We start from the raw sequence: 14,421 nt of genomic DNA on the forward strand, positions 1-14,421 counted from the left end.
TAAAAAATTCCAAAAATACTAAACTGCGCGACTGTATAAATGGACTGATTTTGGATGTTCGGACACAGGGTGTAAGTTTCATATTTATAAGATGTTCAAGGAATAAGCGCATAATGCGAGAGTGCTTATACTTGGTAAAATTCAAATTTAATAGCAATAAAAAGGTGATATGCGCTCCAAATAAATTGATGGCGTAGTCGTCAGCTGGACACAAATATATATCGTTGACTAGGATACAAAGTTTTGCAGAAAAAATGGACTAGGCGAAAGGGTTCTCGCAAAAGCAAACTGATTAGTATATGAGCTACCAGTCAAGGCCTAAAGAAAATTATCATTATTATTTTTCCTGGTGTCTCAGTTAGGATGTCAAAAGTATCTATTTTAACGAATAGTTAGGGTAATTCTTAGACAAAACAAAAGGGTGAGGTCCCAGACATATACGTGCCGATTTAAATATATTCGAGCCAACTTTCTAACTTTCGTGTTGAAATTTTAATTATCTAATTATGGATTATAGAACATTACACTCCAATTTTTTAAAAATGACATGATTCGAAAACCAAAAATATATTGAGTTATTAAAAAGTTATAGAAGGCTTCCATGGATTTAAAATCGAACATTAACAAGTTGAACGATCTCCCATACATTTAAAAGTACAAGGATGACCTTGAACTGAGCCGCGGCCTATAGAGAGGCATGCAGGTCATCAGCATGTTGAACTGATGAGTAGTTGACTGGTTGGTCCTATGACGAGTTACATAGGGAGATGTGCGCCCACGCATCTACGCGTGTAAAATACACAGACATAGCAAACATGGACGAGGCTGAGAATGACAAACGTACCAAACTAACAAGAGAATGGTTGTTAGTGATGCATCATTTTGGAAAGTATTGTGATCATATGTATGCATGCAGAAGCATACAGTAACATGGCCAATAGTTAGTGGTAGAGAGCGAAATCATAGATCATATATGTATAATAATAATGTTAAAAACATAAGACATCTTCATATGCATTTAGTCATTGCTAAATTTTGGAACTCTTAAATATGTACAATGGTGCCATCATATTTTGTTATAACACAATTAATACCACCATTTCAAAGATATATGATGATCTACAATGTTTTAAGTATAGGGCGTGTGGAAATATAATATTTTATACACTATGAAGATAAATAGTATATGTAATTCTAATTATACCATACTATAAATTTGTATGAGATTTAATGTAAATAATTATTGAAAATTTTGTATTACAAAATTATAAATTTGCAAAAATCTTAGCCCGTGTTGTAGCACGGGTTGATGACTAGTATAACTAACCCGTATGATTGAATTGTTATTGTAGAAGGTTTTTTCTCGCTTCTCATGTTTTGAAATATTATTGTATGACGCGCACAGGAAAGAATATATAGCTCATGTGTATAAGCTGCGGCCACGATGGCCGGCACATATAAATACGCATCTCTACGAATACCCCTGGCTAGCAAGCACGCGTACATGGCCGAATGCCCGTATAACCTGTTGAAGGTAAAATACAAATTGATGACGGCGGCGCAGGCGCGGATGCGGCTTGGATCGGGCCCTGCAGCCGCAACCTCAGCTTCAGCGCGGGGAGAGGCCGGATTCTGGCCGGGCTTGGCCGGATCTAGCTTCTCCGTCCCCGTTGGCCGTCCTCGATGGGGCTCAGTGGCTTTGTTCCGGCGGCCAGCGAGGGCTGGATCCCGGGGCGGTGGCCCCGGACGGCGGAGGATGTGTCGGCGGCTGTGGACTCGCCACGGGCGACGCGGCGACCACCGTGATGGACGATCCGTGCACAAGACGCTTGATGGAGGTCAGTGGAACAGATCTGGGTGAAGACCTGCTCGCGGCTACTGCCGAGGCCGGCGATGGCGGCACTATTCGGTGTCTTTCCCTTGTTGAAGGCATCGCTGTTGAGAAGTTCCAGGCCACTATCTGCTACCTCCTGGGGAAACCCTAGATGAATAGATCGGATGACGGCGGCATTATTGTGTCATTTTCCTCTTATGGCATCATTCTTGGAGGTGTACACGGGCTCGAGGGACCAGCGGACGGAATAATTGGCGGAGCGGTGATTCATCCTGCACATGAATGGTGGCGTTTCTCTGCGGCGTGGCGTAGTAGAGACTCGGCGCCCGATGTGTGGCGAGGAACTCGCGCAGGAGGGTGGCGTTATCAGGCATCGTGGTGGCGTCGATCGCAGAGAGGCCGGGCAAGGTGGTGCAGCAGTACAACACTGAAAATGGATTGATGGCAGGTGGCTGCGGCAGCCTCATACCTGACTGGCGGCCTGGTTGAGAAGTGTGCCAGACTGGTAGGTGCCCCATACCCGGCAGGCATCCTGGTTGGGACCTCAGGTCTTAGATGTTTAAGTTTGGCTGCGATGTCTGTTTGGTATTAGGTCCAGACTATCAGCGCCCCTTCATCAATTGGATAGAAGTAGCGACAGTTGTTGCTTAGACGATGGCTTTAGTCTTACTGTTGTATAACTTTGTAAGGTCTTGTGAGAATAATTAATAAAGTGGCCGTATGCATCGCCCGGATGCAGAGGCCGAAGGCCCTCCTCATTTTCTAAAAAAAACAAGACGGCAGGAGAGTCGCACATTTTGCATGAGTACACATCAAGAAAAACAGTCAAAGAGATAAGTATACGAAGGAGAATCAACATACGCCAGGCATATCCATTCCAAGAAAAACGGCAACAGCCGAACGGCCGTGGCCCTAGCTACGCGTCCAGCGCGACCAACCATAAATACACGGGCACAAGGCCATTCGCAAGTGGGGAGAGGCACGGCCAGAGAGGGACCAACGCACACAGTGATACCTAGGCGCCCTCGGTAGGACTTGAAGCGCGCCGGTTGCAAGCAGCACACACCTGAAGGCGGCCGGCGGCGCCTGTACCTGAGGAGACCAAGAAGGAGACGGCGGAAGAAGAGCACATGCGCCAATGAGACGAGGGATGTGTCCGTGATGTCAGGGCCTCGTTGATTCGGAGGACGCACCCATGGCAGCGGTGTGTGCGTCGAGAGGGACGCAACGACAGCGGCGTTACAATAATCTTTCTTTTTCTATATATTGTCAGATATTTTGCAGAAAGGTCAGGCAGCAAGGCACAAACTGCTAAGGAGGGTGACCACGCACCAGGAGGCACCGGGAGTGATCCAGAAGGAACGCCACCCAGGAGGCGACCGCGTTCCCACGGGCCGCGCGGTCGCAAACCATGCACCAGATGTGATGGCACACGAGACGCCGGCCATGGCGGCGGCCTGCCCATGGCGAGCATGCATGCGCGCGAGGAGATGAAGGGACAGTTCTTTTGGACGGCTTAAAAAATAAGCTGCCTCTTCCCAGCTTAAAAAATAAGCCGTCCTCAAAAAATTTTATGACTTCTAAATTAGTTATTTCATAAGTAGTTTAGAAGCCCCAATGAATAAGAGATGCGGCTTATGAAAAAAGCTGGGGAGGAGGCGGCTTATTTTTTAAACTGCCAAAAGAACTGGCCCGAAGAAACGGGAGTAGACCAAGCACCACCGTCTAAATTTATGTGTTAGTATGTCTTTCATCTATCAGGTGCTATATGAAAAGAAAAGGCACGAAGAGAAGGGAAGGAGGCAAGAGTGACGCGCCCACGGCGGCGGCATTTACGGCGGCCTCGCTCCCCATGGTGGGTGTACACTAGACCGGCGAGAGGACAGCCGCGGCGCGCGGCAACGCCACCTGTCCTTGCTCGAAGATGCGTCCCCCGGAGGAGGCACCCGGAGGGGGCGAACGACTCACCGAGTGGAGAAGGTCTTGGAGGTCGCGGCGCTGCCGGCACCGATGACAGCCATGAAGACCCTCAAGATGTCCATAAAGGCGGGCATCACATGGCAATGCATACCTCCTCTACCCTTTCTCTGTTTCATGTAACAGGTCTAGCAAGATCCTACCAGAGAATAAACTGACGTACGGAGGCACGCAGCAGGAGACGTGAAGGGGTGCGCCGCACCCACAAGGCCAGCCAGACGCATCCAACAAGAACAGATTGTGGGAGGAAGGTCGATCGCATCCGGCAGAGGCGCTTACAGCGACGGAGCACTAGAAGACAGGCGACACCCATCTACCACAGCAAGCTAGGAAAAGGAGAACGAAGGCCGGGCTCGCGGCGACGGCGGACGGGCTGGACGACCATGAGGCCACAGAGATCAAGCTCGCCTTTCCTCAGGTAAAACCACAACATAACCTTGTTGTCTCTCCCTCTCACTCCCTCTCAGCGATGCTCGGACGGGATGCCACCTCGGAAGATGACGATTGCCTGTCGGAGTTACCAACGATGCATCGCACCGCCGGCTACGTTCACAAGCTATCATGCCGGCCGGCAGATGACGCACGAGTCTCAGACTCTTCACGGCGCCGGACGCCGCAGAAACCAATGATGCGGAGCAGGCCGTCACGCCACCATCCACTTCACCATGTCGGATGCAGCCGAAGATGGAGCCACCTGACCTAGCCCGCCATGACGCCGCTCGTCATTGACATCGTCAAGTTGGCATCATGGAGGATGGCGATACGGAGCGGCGTCACTCAAGACGGAGATCCGGTGCTCAGTGTCACGCCCTTCGTGTCTTCCATGAAGCCGGTGCTACGGACGAAGACACGGAGCACGGCAAGACGCCGCCTTCCGTCGAGCCACCGCCGTGAACGACGACGACACGGAGCTCGCCAAGATGCCGCCCACCGTCGACATCGTCAAGACGGCGCCTCTATGGACGACATCATGGAGCACGCCACGATGCCGCCCACATTCGATGTTGTCAAGCTGGTGACATTGAGGTCGGTGGCGCAGAGATCGGCATCATCACTCGCGCCCACTTCATCACGGTGGTGCTACGGAAGACGACGACATGGAACTCGCCAATGACACAACCCAGCCATTAATTCCGGTACTCTACCATGGCGGCCTACATGTCCTCGGCAAACAGGTCACGACGCGCACGCTATGACGCACAGGTCCACGACGAACAAGTTAAGAAGCGCCATGGTCTTGGCAGACCATCGAATATGGCGTCTAACTGAGACAAGGCGACGCAACCTCTACGATGTCATCTCTCCGCGAGCTCGCCAGGCGGCGCCCTTAACAAAAACAAACTACCATAGACTTGGCGTCCAATCAAACAAGACGCACCCACCATGGCAGACAGATCCTTGGCGGCGTACAGGTTCATGGTGTCGCTGGCGTACATGCCACCCTTTGGTGTAGCACCCGCCTAAGGCAGCGCGGCCTCTACGACTCCACGTGTCCACGGCCCCATGAGGCGGTGCTCTTGTCTTGGCAGACCGCCGAGAGGCGAGGCACCAACCACACCAGCCATGACGATGGGAGCGTGCGACGGTTTTACACCGACGCCGGTCTCCTAAACAACTTACTCCCGCGAGGCATACCCCTTGCATACCCTAACGAGGCCGCTAGGTCGTCAAGAAGTCTGAGCCAAGCAGGGCCCATGCAATCTCAACAAGTTCATCCACGCCGCCAAGACCGACGAGGCACGACGGCGAGGGCGAATAAGGCCTCCGCAAAGGTCACGCTACTTGTGGCGTGTGTACGACGAGGACACGGGCGTTGCCGCCGCACACACACCACCATCATCATGCATGTAGAACACGATGTGAAGATGACAATACGGCTTAATCGGAGGTATCTCGCGGAGCAGCCCGCGGGAGTAATTAAACAGGAGCCTTCCGAGGCCCTGGGAACCAGGAGACCGCAATCGTCACAGTCAAGCTGGCCGCGCTAGTAGGCCACGAAGCGCACTTTTTTTATGGGATCTTGTAAATTTGCTTCTACAACGAGATAAATGAAATTCTCGTTTCCCGTATCTTTTTCTTTTTGTACTACGGTACACTGGCACGCCCGCGTACCGTGTTTTCTTTCCCCGGCGCATGAGGGAAACATGCTCCCCTCTTCCCTTCTCCCAGAGTTTAGAGATTTTTCTCATGTCAAACAACTGGCTGTTGTATTTAAACACTGGTAGGTCTGAACTACCATATATATGGTGGCTTTATATGGTCACCCATTCTAGCATTGAACAGCTGTTTTAACCATGTACGGAGAAAATTCGAAGCTAAGCCATTCATGTACCGAAGGAAAATACTGCAGTGTTGGACCCCATGTGCATTTGCTATTGGTAAGTTACCTGAAAAATGAATATGTGCAAGTTAATTTTATAGGAGAAGAAAGGGCGCCTGAACCAGGCCGTCAACCGCGCATGGCGCCAGGGGCCGGTGCTCCTCGGGTCGTGGGCAGCCGGGACGGTTGGTGGTGGGGCGGCGGTGGAGGTGGTGGAATAGGGGGAGATGGTGCAGTGCGGTGGTTCTAGTCGTGGGCAGGAGGAGGGTCGCGACCTTGAGTAGCAGCAGAAGAACGGACAGCCTGAAGCGGCCAGAAGAACAGACGGCAGCCGGAAGCGACAGCGGCGGTCGAGCACAAGCTGCACGTGCGACAAAAAAACTACCTGGGCTCTTATACCATGTTATGAAATGCAACTTAGTATTATTAGTACACGAATATACCAAAAGGCTACAAGAGGATGCTAAGAGACTAGAATGCAAAAGGCCAAAAGACATCACTAATATAACTCTAACAGCTCACACGCCCGCGGGCTTACTTGCTCGTATATCAACAGATTGAGATAACACATATGGATCATTTTTTACTTCCTTGCATTCCAGCAGTTTCGGCTTCGTGCTGAAAGAACACTACTTTTCCTGCTCAAGCAGCAAAAGTTGCAAGTCAGAGCTATCTTATTGAATGCTTACTGCATTCTTTAAGGTCAAACAGTACTCCGTGTATTTCTACTCATATTTTTGTCTTGTCAGGTATATTCTGGTTTTGATCTGATTAATGTTGTATAGTAATGGTGATGAAACAATGGAATTTTTTTCTTCACCAATACAATCAAATTGGTGTGCTTTCACAGTAAAGTGGTACTGGGTTATGCATATTATGTGAGCTGTAACCTCTTATTTACAAAAATTGGTGTAGAAGATGGAGTAAACATCTTTTTTTGCCTCGCAAGAGCAGATCTAATTGGAGCATAAAGAAAAACTGATATAGGAAAACACCATAGATATTAAGTTCTACTACATGAAGGCTACTTACTTTGGATCATGCAAGATTAACCTCTTTGGAAACGCAACTGCCGTTCAACCACTCACTCATTTAGTAACTTCCTCTTCATTCTTTTGACGTGAGTTCCTTCCAACTAAACACAATAGATCTCTCTTCCCGTTGCTTTTGGCAGGAGATCAAAAACTAAACATGCATGTAGGAAGGTCACATCATTCTGGAGTCTATTCGCATGACAAAACGATAAACGATTCATGAATGACCCTCTCAACACACATATCCCATGCTTACAACATATTTGTTTCATAGGAAGAGCCAACGAAGATTAGAGAATAGAGATGTGTCCAGGTCTTATATAGAGCGTGATATGAATTCAGATTTGCTTACCTATTTTTTCATCTTCAGTCCATCTAAGATACTGGAGGAAAACAAAAACTTGAAGGGAAAACGGGCTGAAAACCACCAATAATGTTGTCTTCCTTTGTCCACCTGCATAGAAGTCGCCCTTACATTCGAAAGCCACAATACTAATAGTACTGGAATTGGGAGACACTGTGACCTTATTAGCTCTTAGGAGAACACCTACCATACCCTCTTTATGCACACTGCTTAATTTTGGTGGATTTTCTGGTCATGTACCAAGTCTAAAGCTGGCAATGGCCACTCTGATCCTCGGCATCATCCAATCTGCTGCACTTGACTTCTCTGTAGAGCAGAGCAACACATCTCATATGAGATGGCTCCATAGCTTTCATGCAGTAGGAGCATAGTTGATTGTGAGCGGTAGCGGAAGGAGGGGAATGTTGAGGTAGAAGAGGAGGTGGCGGAGATAAATTCATCCATGCAGATTACATCCGGAGCTCTTAGAGTTTTTTTACTGGAATACAGTAGCATTCCATTGCATGTATTTATATCTTGTATTAAAAAATGGGTACATATGTACAAGGGACAAAAATAGAAAGATGACAAGAAGCTAGTCACATGGGCATGGAAGCTTACATTATTACATAGGCTTTCCTATAGTAGCTCTATGTGTAAGTAGTTTCTGCTCGTCCTTGAATCCACTTCTACACTTGCAAAAGTTAGGCACTTGTCCTTTGGAGATGAAATCACTCTTATAATATATATATATGGTATGGTTATTAATTAATCTATTGAAATAAAGGAGCTCATGCAATCCCGACTACTGTGGTCATGCGGACAACGGGAGGCGTGGGCATAGGCCTCGACCTCTTTACTTTTTGCTGAGCTGCTGATATGATGTTTTGCAAGAGCCCTCCGGTAGAACCTCCCGCAACCACATGATACTGAGTCTCTTGTCAAGCTAGATTCGAATTCTTGGGCATAATTTTCGTTTTCCTTTATTAGGGGACTAAATGATATATAGATTCACTTGTCTGCCAGAGGAAGTTGTTGGGAGAAGTCTTAAATCATGTTCAAAAAGTGCATTTCATTTTGACAAAAGAGATCTGATCAGTCTCTTAACACCTTGTCATCATCAGTCTCTTAACACCTTGTAAGTAAAATTGTAGATGTGATTATATCTTTATCTTAGTTTTGTTCACTACCAGAAACTGAAATTTTACTGTGGGCCAAATATTTTTCCTGTCGGGCCCGCAGCCCACTCACAGTAAAATTTCTATCCCTGTAAGTCCGAAGCCCATAGAGAAATTAAGAACGTGGCGCGCGCGGCCCACCGCCAAAAACGCTACCGCGGCGCGAATTTTTCGCCACTTACCGCTGCTTTTCGCACCTTATCAGGCCGCTCGGCTCTCTGGATAAGGCAAATCCTCAGCCACAAATCTCCCGAACCCACCTTGTGCCCCCAGATCTCATCGCCTCCGACCTCCCAGCGCCGGCCGACCACCGGTCCACGACGCCCCGAGCTCACCTGAGCGCCCCCCCCCCCCCTCCCACCCACCCACAGCGGAGCTCTGCCTCGCCCCCATCCGACCGCCGCCTCTACCATAGCCTCCGCCTCTCACTCCTCCGTCCTTTCAGATCTGACATGTGCTCCTTCACATCGTCGCCGTCATGCGCCGTCTACCGCCTGCTCCGACCCTCTGCACAGTCTCCCCTACACCAGCCCGTTGGTGGCTTGTTGGCCATCGCTCTCTCCATCTCCGGCACCGTTCCCCGCCAGGTCTCCGCACGGTGCCATCTCCTCCAAACTGTAAATCGGCGCGCGTACAGGTTTCTCTTGCTAATTAACTAGTACTCCAATTTAGTTGGGTGCTAATATTTCCAATTGTTTCTCTTTCATACTATTTCATATAGGATTTGGCTTGGTCAATTTGTTCTCAAGGACTATGTAGTAAGTACCATCTTGACAAAGGCATCAGCAGGAACATAATTTATTTTCACCGTGCATTAGCAAGTTCTGTGCGTACACTGCTTTTGTCTTATGTTCGGACAACAGGTGCATAGGGAATTCAATTTATTTTCCTCTCTAGTCGGCGAAGGAGTACACCTTCACCGGCGACGCAGCCTCCCTTTGATTGCTACCCGCCCTCATGGAGTACTAAATCAAGATGAGCCGAGAGAAGGTAAAAATCTAATTTTTCAGTGTTGTAGTAGCAGTGCCAAGTACTTGACTGAGAAATAAACTTGTGGATTGAGCAGCATCTTTCACCAGGAGAATCACAAGATCACGCTTGTAAACTACTGAATTAGGAGATAAAGACTGAAATTTATGTTGATATTTGTACATGAAACAGCTCCTAATCCTGTGATAATCACTACTAGCTAGTACAGACCATTGCTAGTTTGTACGGGACCAGCGTCATGAGAGGAATGGCATACTACAGCGCCTTATAGAGAGTACTAGATTGTGGTACTGCACAATTTTCGTTCTAGTTGAAAATTGTAAATCATCAAAGGAGTGGCTGCCTTTGTATCACATCAGTATTAAGGCAGCTCATAGCACCATCTGAACTTTTCTATATGTTTGGTCATACTCATTTACTTACTGTAATGGTAAACATCACAGGAGTGGCTACCATTGTGTCACACGCACCAGTGTTAAATGCTCGGACTGTGAGAAATTTTATTTCTTATTATACTTTCATATGTGAATTTATACTTGTCAGCATCCATATTATTTGTAAGTGCCAGCCTCACTAGTCGCACACTATGTAATGCAACTTTGGCAAACTTATATGAAACTTTGAAGTATAGTTGGCTTGGTAAAAGGGAAATGCTAAAATACAACTTCCAAACATTGTTGATGTATGCCCCTGAACCTAAAAATTGTATATTGATGACAATGATTTGAGGTCTGATTTTCCTAGTTTTTAGTTCATCTAGATCGAGCAAAGCTGAACATTCAGGAACTATAAGAGATCTAAGCTTTGCTATGGCTCTTTATCAAGATATGGTTTTTACCTGTGTTCAGCAATAGCTACTATGTTGGTTCAATCTGAATTTTATTTTCCATTATATTTCCTTCTTCCGATCTTTAATTCTCTTGTTATCCAGTAAAATAACAGTTTGTTCTCTAACTTGTCTATCCAATACAAAAACATGAGTTACATTCAATGTACAGGGAACATCATTAGTGCAACAAAGAGGTTGCAGCAAAAAGTCGAGGTTATCACTTGGAAAGAAGAAATTGTATAATATTCTTCCAAATGAAGAAGAGGTACTATTCTCTACTGTAGAAAAATCAAATAATTCGATGATGCTTTGGTTTCTTAGTATTATCGATTGTAGTGTGTGGCAATGATGAAGAGCTTAGCAATTATTCTGCAAATCTCAAATGTGTATACTTAATCCCTTCCATATTTTGATGGTGTATGTCTTCAAACTAGAAATTAAATGTTGGCCAACACCTATTTGAGATCTGTTTTTTCTTGTTTGTAGTTCATCTAGATTTGGAGCAAAAAACAAGATTCGTGATCTAAAAGAGATGTAAGAGCCCTTACTCTAGTAGAGGTATGGTCTCTTACTTTTGTTTTCATCATCTTCTCCGAAGTATTATCATGAATACTTTGTTGTCAAGTTGTCTCCTGTATATGACCATCATATGTCATGTGTCCTCAAGATCATGATATCTGGGTTGAGCAAGTAGCTGCTATGTCGGTTTAGTTTGAACGTAGCCACTCTTTATATTTTGTTGGGATCTTTTCCAGTACCACAATAAATTGTTCTCTCGTTTTGTTTGTCCAACCTTTTGGTTTCATTCTCTTTCATTATGTTGGGATTTAGAAAGCATGGAGCGGTAGCATGGCAGGCACAAGGAACATCATGAAGACAAAGACAGAGAGCTTTCAACAATAACATGAGGTTATCTATCAAGGCAAGAAACTGTACCATATTATTTTGAAATCAAATAACTGATTGATACTGTAATTTGAGCTTGACTTGCAAGAAACCTCTAATGCGGCAAACCAGAAAAATAGGGACTAGCCCGTGTGGCATTTGTATTAAGAAGGAAACACCCTAGGCACACAAGAAACCTCTAATAACTTATGTACTCAAGCTGTTGTAGATAGTCATGTCATATTAACCTAGAAGCGCATGCTCAAGTTTTTAGTATAATTGATTTTTTTCAGTTATGTTTGTATCAAATTTTATATAGGGTTCTAGAACAAATCACTCAATTATTTTGTCAAATTCATTAAGTTCAGTTGAAAAAAACAACAACTTAGGTATTATACCCATGCTAATGTGAGAAACTGAAATAACAAATAGGTTATTGTAGCAAAACTTAAGAACATTTTGAAAAAAATAGGTAGTATTCCTGAAACTGAGATAAGAAATAGGTTATTGTAGCAAAATTGAAGAACATCTTGAAGAAATAGGTATTATTCCTGTTACTTGTTATCTTACTGTAGCAAATCATTGACACTTGCACATTTTACAAGTTCAATCATGTCCAGTGCAGGGTATCCTTGGAGAACATCTTGCAACCAAAGCTGTAGCAGAACCTTGTACAAAATGAGGTCTCGAATTTTGAATATTTGGTTGATGCACCAGTGTCTTTGGTCTCTGTTTTTGTTGACCATTGATCCCTGTATATAACTTCTATGCAATTTGATCAGAAGTTATGTGAATTCGCAACTCTGTGATTAATGTAAACTATTGATGTGTCTATGCTTTGAATATTTTGAGTGGAACAACCATGTGGAAAACCATTAGGAGTACTATTTTTTTTGTTTATTGTTTTCTTATTTTTCCTGACGGTAATGCCTGACAGGAGTAGACCACTGCACTGATTTGCTAAACCTGATGCCCGCTTATCCCTGTCGGGCCAAATCCGTCAGGAAAGAAAGAAAACCGACAGGAATTAAGGTCCTGTCGGCCGACCGACAGGCATATATTAGTTTCCCTGTCAAGCTATGCCTGACGGCTAATCCTGACGGCCGGCCGACTGGAAAACATTTCCCTATCGGTTTCCCCTATTTTCCTGTCGGTTTTGGGCTCACAGAAATATTTCCGTTTCTGGTAGTGGTTGTTTGTTGTGAGTGCCTAGTGGGATGCTACTTTGGGCGAACTAAATGATACCCCGCGCGTTGCTGCGGGATATTGTTGTGGGATGTATGACTGATAATTTTTAGATATTGCATCAAAGTATGAATGTGATAATTTTGGCAATATTGAGTAGGTTGCTTTCTGTGCAATCAAAACTAAAATACAGCTCCTGAACTATCGACAATTTTGACTCTTTACGAAGCTCAAAGTACTAGCGGTGGATTTCTTGTTGCGCAATTTCCCTCCTGAAATACATGTGAACGAAATCCGAACATAAAATCACTGCCCCTAAATCGCTTCTTGCCTATCATGTTTTGGCTCAATAGTATAACAGTTTAATCAAGAATGAACTTGGCCAGCCAGCTTCTTTCTGCTTAGACTCAAATAAGCCAATATCTTGATAACATGAATAACTTGAGAAGGACAAACAGAATGCAAGATGAAAAACAAACACAACATGAAGCGATAAATTATGTGCACTTTCAGGTTACAACATTAAGTGACACTGTAGAAGAATGCGAGCAAATTATAGACACTCTCGCACACAACTACCTACAAATCTTTTGCACGTAGTGACTTCGACACCCTCAGAGTAAAAGCAATATCGTCTTAGCAGCTGAATGGCACCCACGAATGAATTCTACTATTAGCACTTGAGATTGCTAATAATTTGCAACCATCATTATTAGAAGACAGTGAACTGAGATACTAATACACGACAGCCATGTGGGTGCAACTAACATTCTCAAGACAGAACATCTAAACCTTCCTCCCTCCTGAAAGAACATATATGTCAAGTCAAGTTAATAAATATTTTATAGAAGTGAACGGAAAACATGCTTAACAAAAGTACATAACGTAATTTCTGTAATTAAGAGGGCTTCAAAGTTGATAACAGTGTACCTCTCGAAGCTAATCCAGTAATAGGGCTTCAGGTTACAGAAAATCCTTACATTATTATATGTCACAATATAACTTCTCAGTGTTTAACCATCCATGGTGGAAAACAGGGATATAGATGCATCTTCAGGATATACATGATAACCCAATTGTTTGAAGTACATGGATGTTCATATGTGCCATGAATCGAACGTCATGGATTTCTACCAAAGAAAGGTGCAATAAATTATGGTAAGATAGTTAATATAAGGCCATACATGCATATGCTAATTTTGCCTAATGGGAAGAAGAAAACCAGAACAAATATGAAATATTCTATTAAAATGTAGAATTCCAGCAGCTCCGACTCGATTTATATTATGTGATACATGAGCACTGCAATTGCTACAGATAACACGAATTCTTGTTGATCAAAATCTATAGTATAAAATCGCTATATCCTGAACTGTAAGTGTGCACATCAAACTGAATGAAACTATGACGGCTTGACGAATAGATGAATCAATCAGTCAACGTGTTTTCTCCATAAGAGCATGAAGTATACAACATTACCTTTCTACTGTACTTGATTCTTTGGTCCTTCCGCTATATTATCCTAAGAATTATTTTGCTATCACCGTTGTCTCCCTGTCATCATCCTCTAAAACAGCAATCAGCTGATAAGACGTCAAAACCATGGTAATAAAATTATTTGCTTTGTAGGTTATTGTTGTGATTAACCAAGAATTAAGCAAACACAATTAGTTGCTTGTTTCTAATTGAACTGCAACAGTGAGGACTGTGTCCAGAATACCATGGCAAAATTTCTGAACACAACATCTTCAGAAAAACAGAGTACAATATTCTCACCTTATCAAATACTGGATGCTCACAATTTTACAACACCCGGCAGATTTTGGATGAAATCTTCCAATGATGC

General features: G+C 44.6%; 1 protein-coding gene across 1 annotated transcript; it reads left to right on the plus strand.

The window, feature by feature from the left end:
* The first annotated feature begins 4,520 nt into the window (after nt 1-4,520).
* Nucleotides 4,521-10,983, plus strand: LOC123075509 (uncharacterized). Its single transcript, XM_044498105.1, has 5 exons — nt 4,521-4,837; nt 8,892-9,323; nt 9,408-9,444; nt 9,550-9,676; nt 10,675-10,983. The coding sequence occupies exons 1-5, from the start codon at nt 4,521-4,523 to the stop codon at nt 10,746-10,748; spliced, it is 987 nt and encodes a 328-aa protein (XP_044354040.1). The 3' UTR covers nt 10,749-10,983.
* The last annotated feature ends 3,438 nt before the right edge of the window (nt 10,984-14,421 follow it).

This window comes from Triticum aestivum, chromosome 1B, assembly GCF_018294505.1.
Source record: "Triticum aestivum cultivar Chinese Spring chromosome 1B, IWGSC CS RefSeq v2.1, whole genome shotgun sequence".
Lineage (NCBI taxonomy): Eukaryota > Viridiplantae > Streptophyta > Magnoliopsida > Poales > Poaceae > Triticum > Triticum aestivum.

What these genes read in the sequence shown, in the direction of transcription:
- LOC123075509 (XM_044498105.1), top strand. Translation starts at nt 4,521, where the DNA reads ATGACGCCGCTCGTCATTGACATCGTCAAGTTGGCATCATGGAGGATG. An exon ending in TTGTTCTCAAGGACTATGTA is followed by an intron (nt 9,445 to 9,549) that starts GTAAGTACCATC and finishes TTCGGACAACAG; the next exon opens with GTGCATAGGGAATTCAATTT. An exon ending in TCAAGATGAGCCGAGAGAAG is followed by an intron (nt 9,677 to 10,674) that starts GTAAAAATCTAA and finishes TTCAATGTACAG; the next exon opens with GGAACATCATTAGTGCAACA.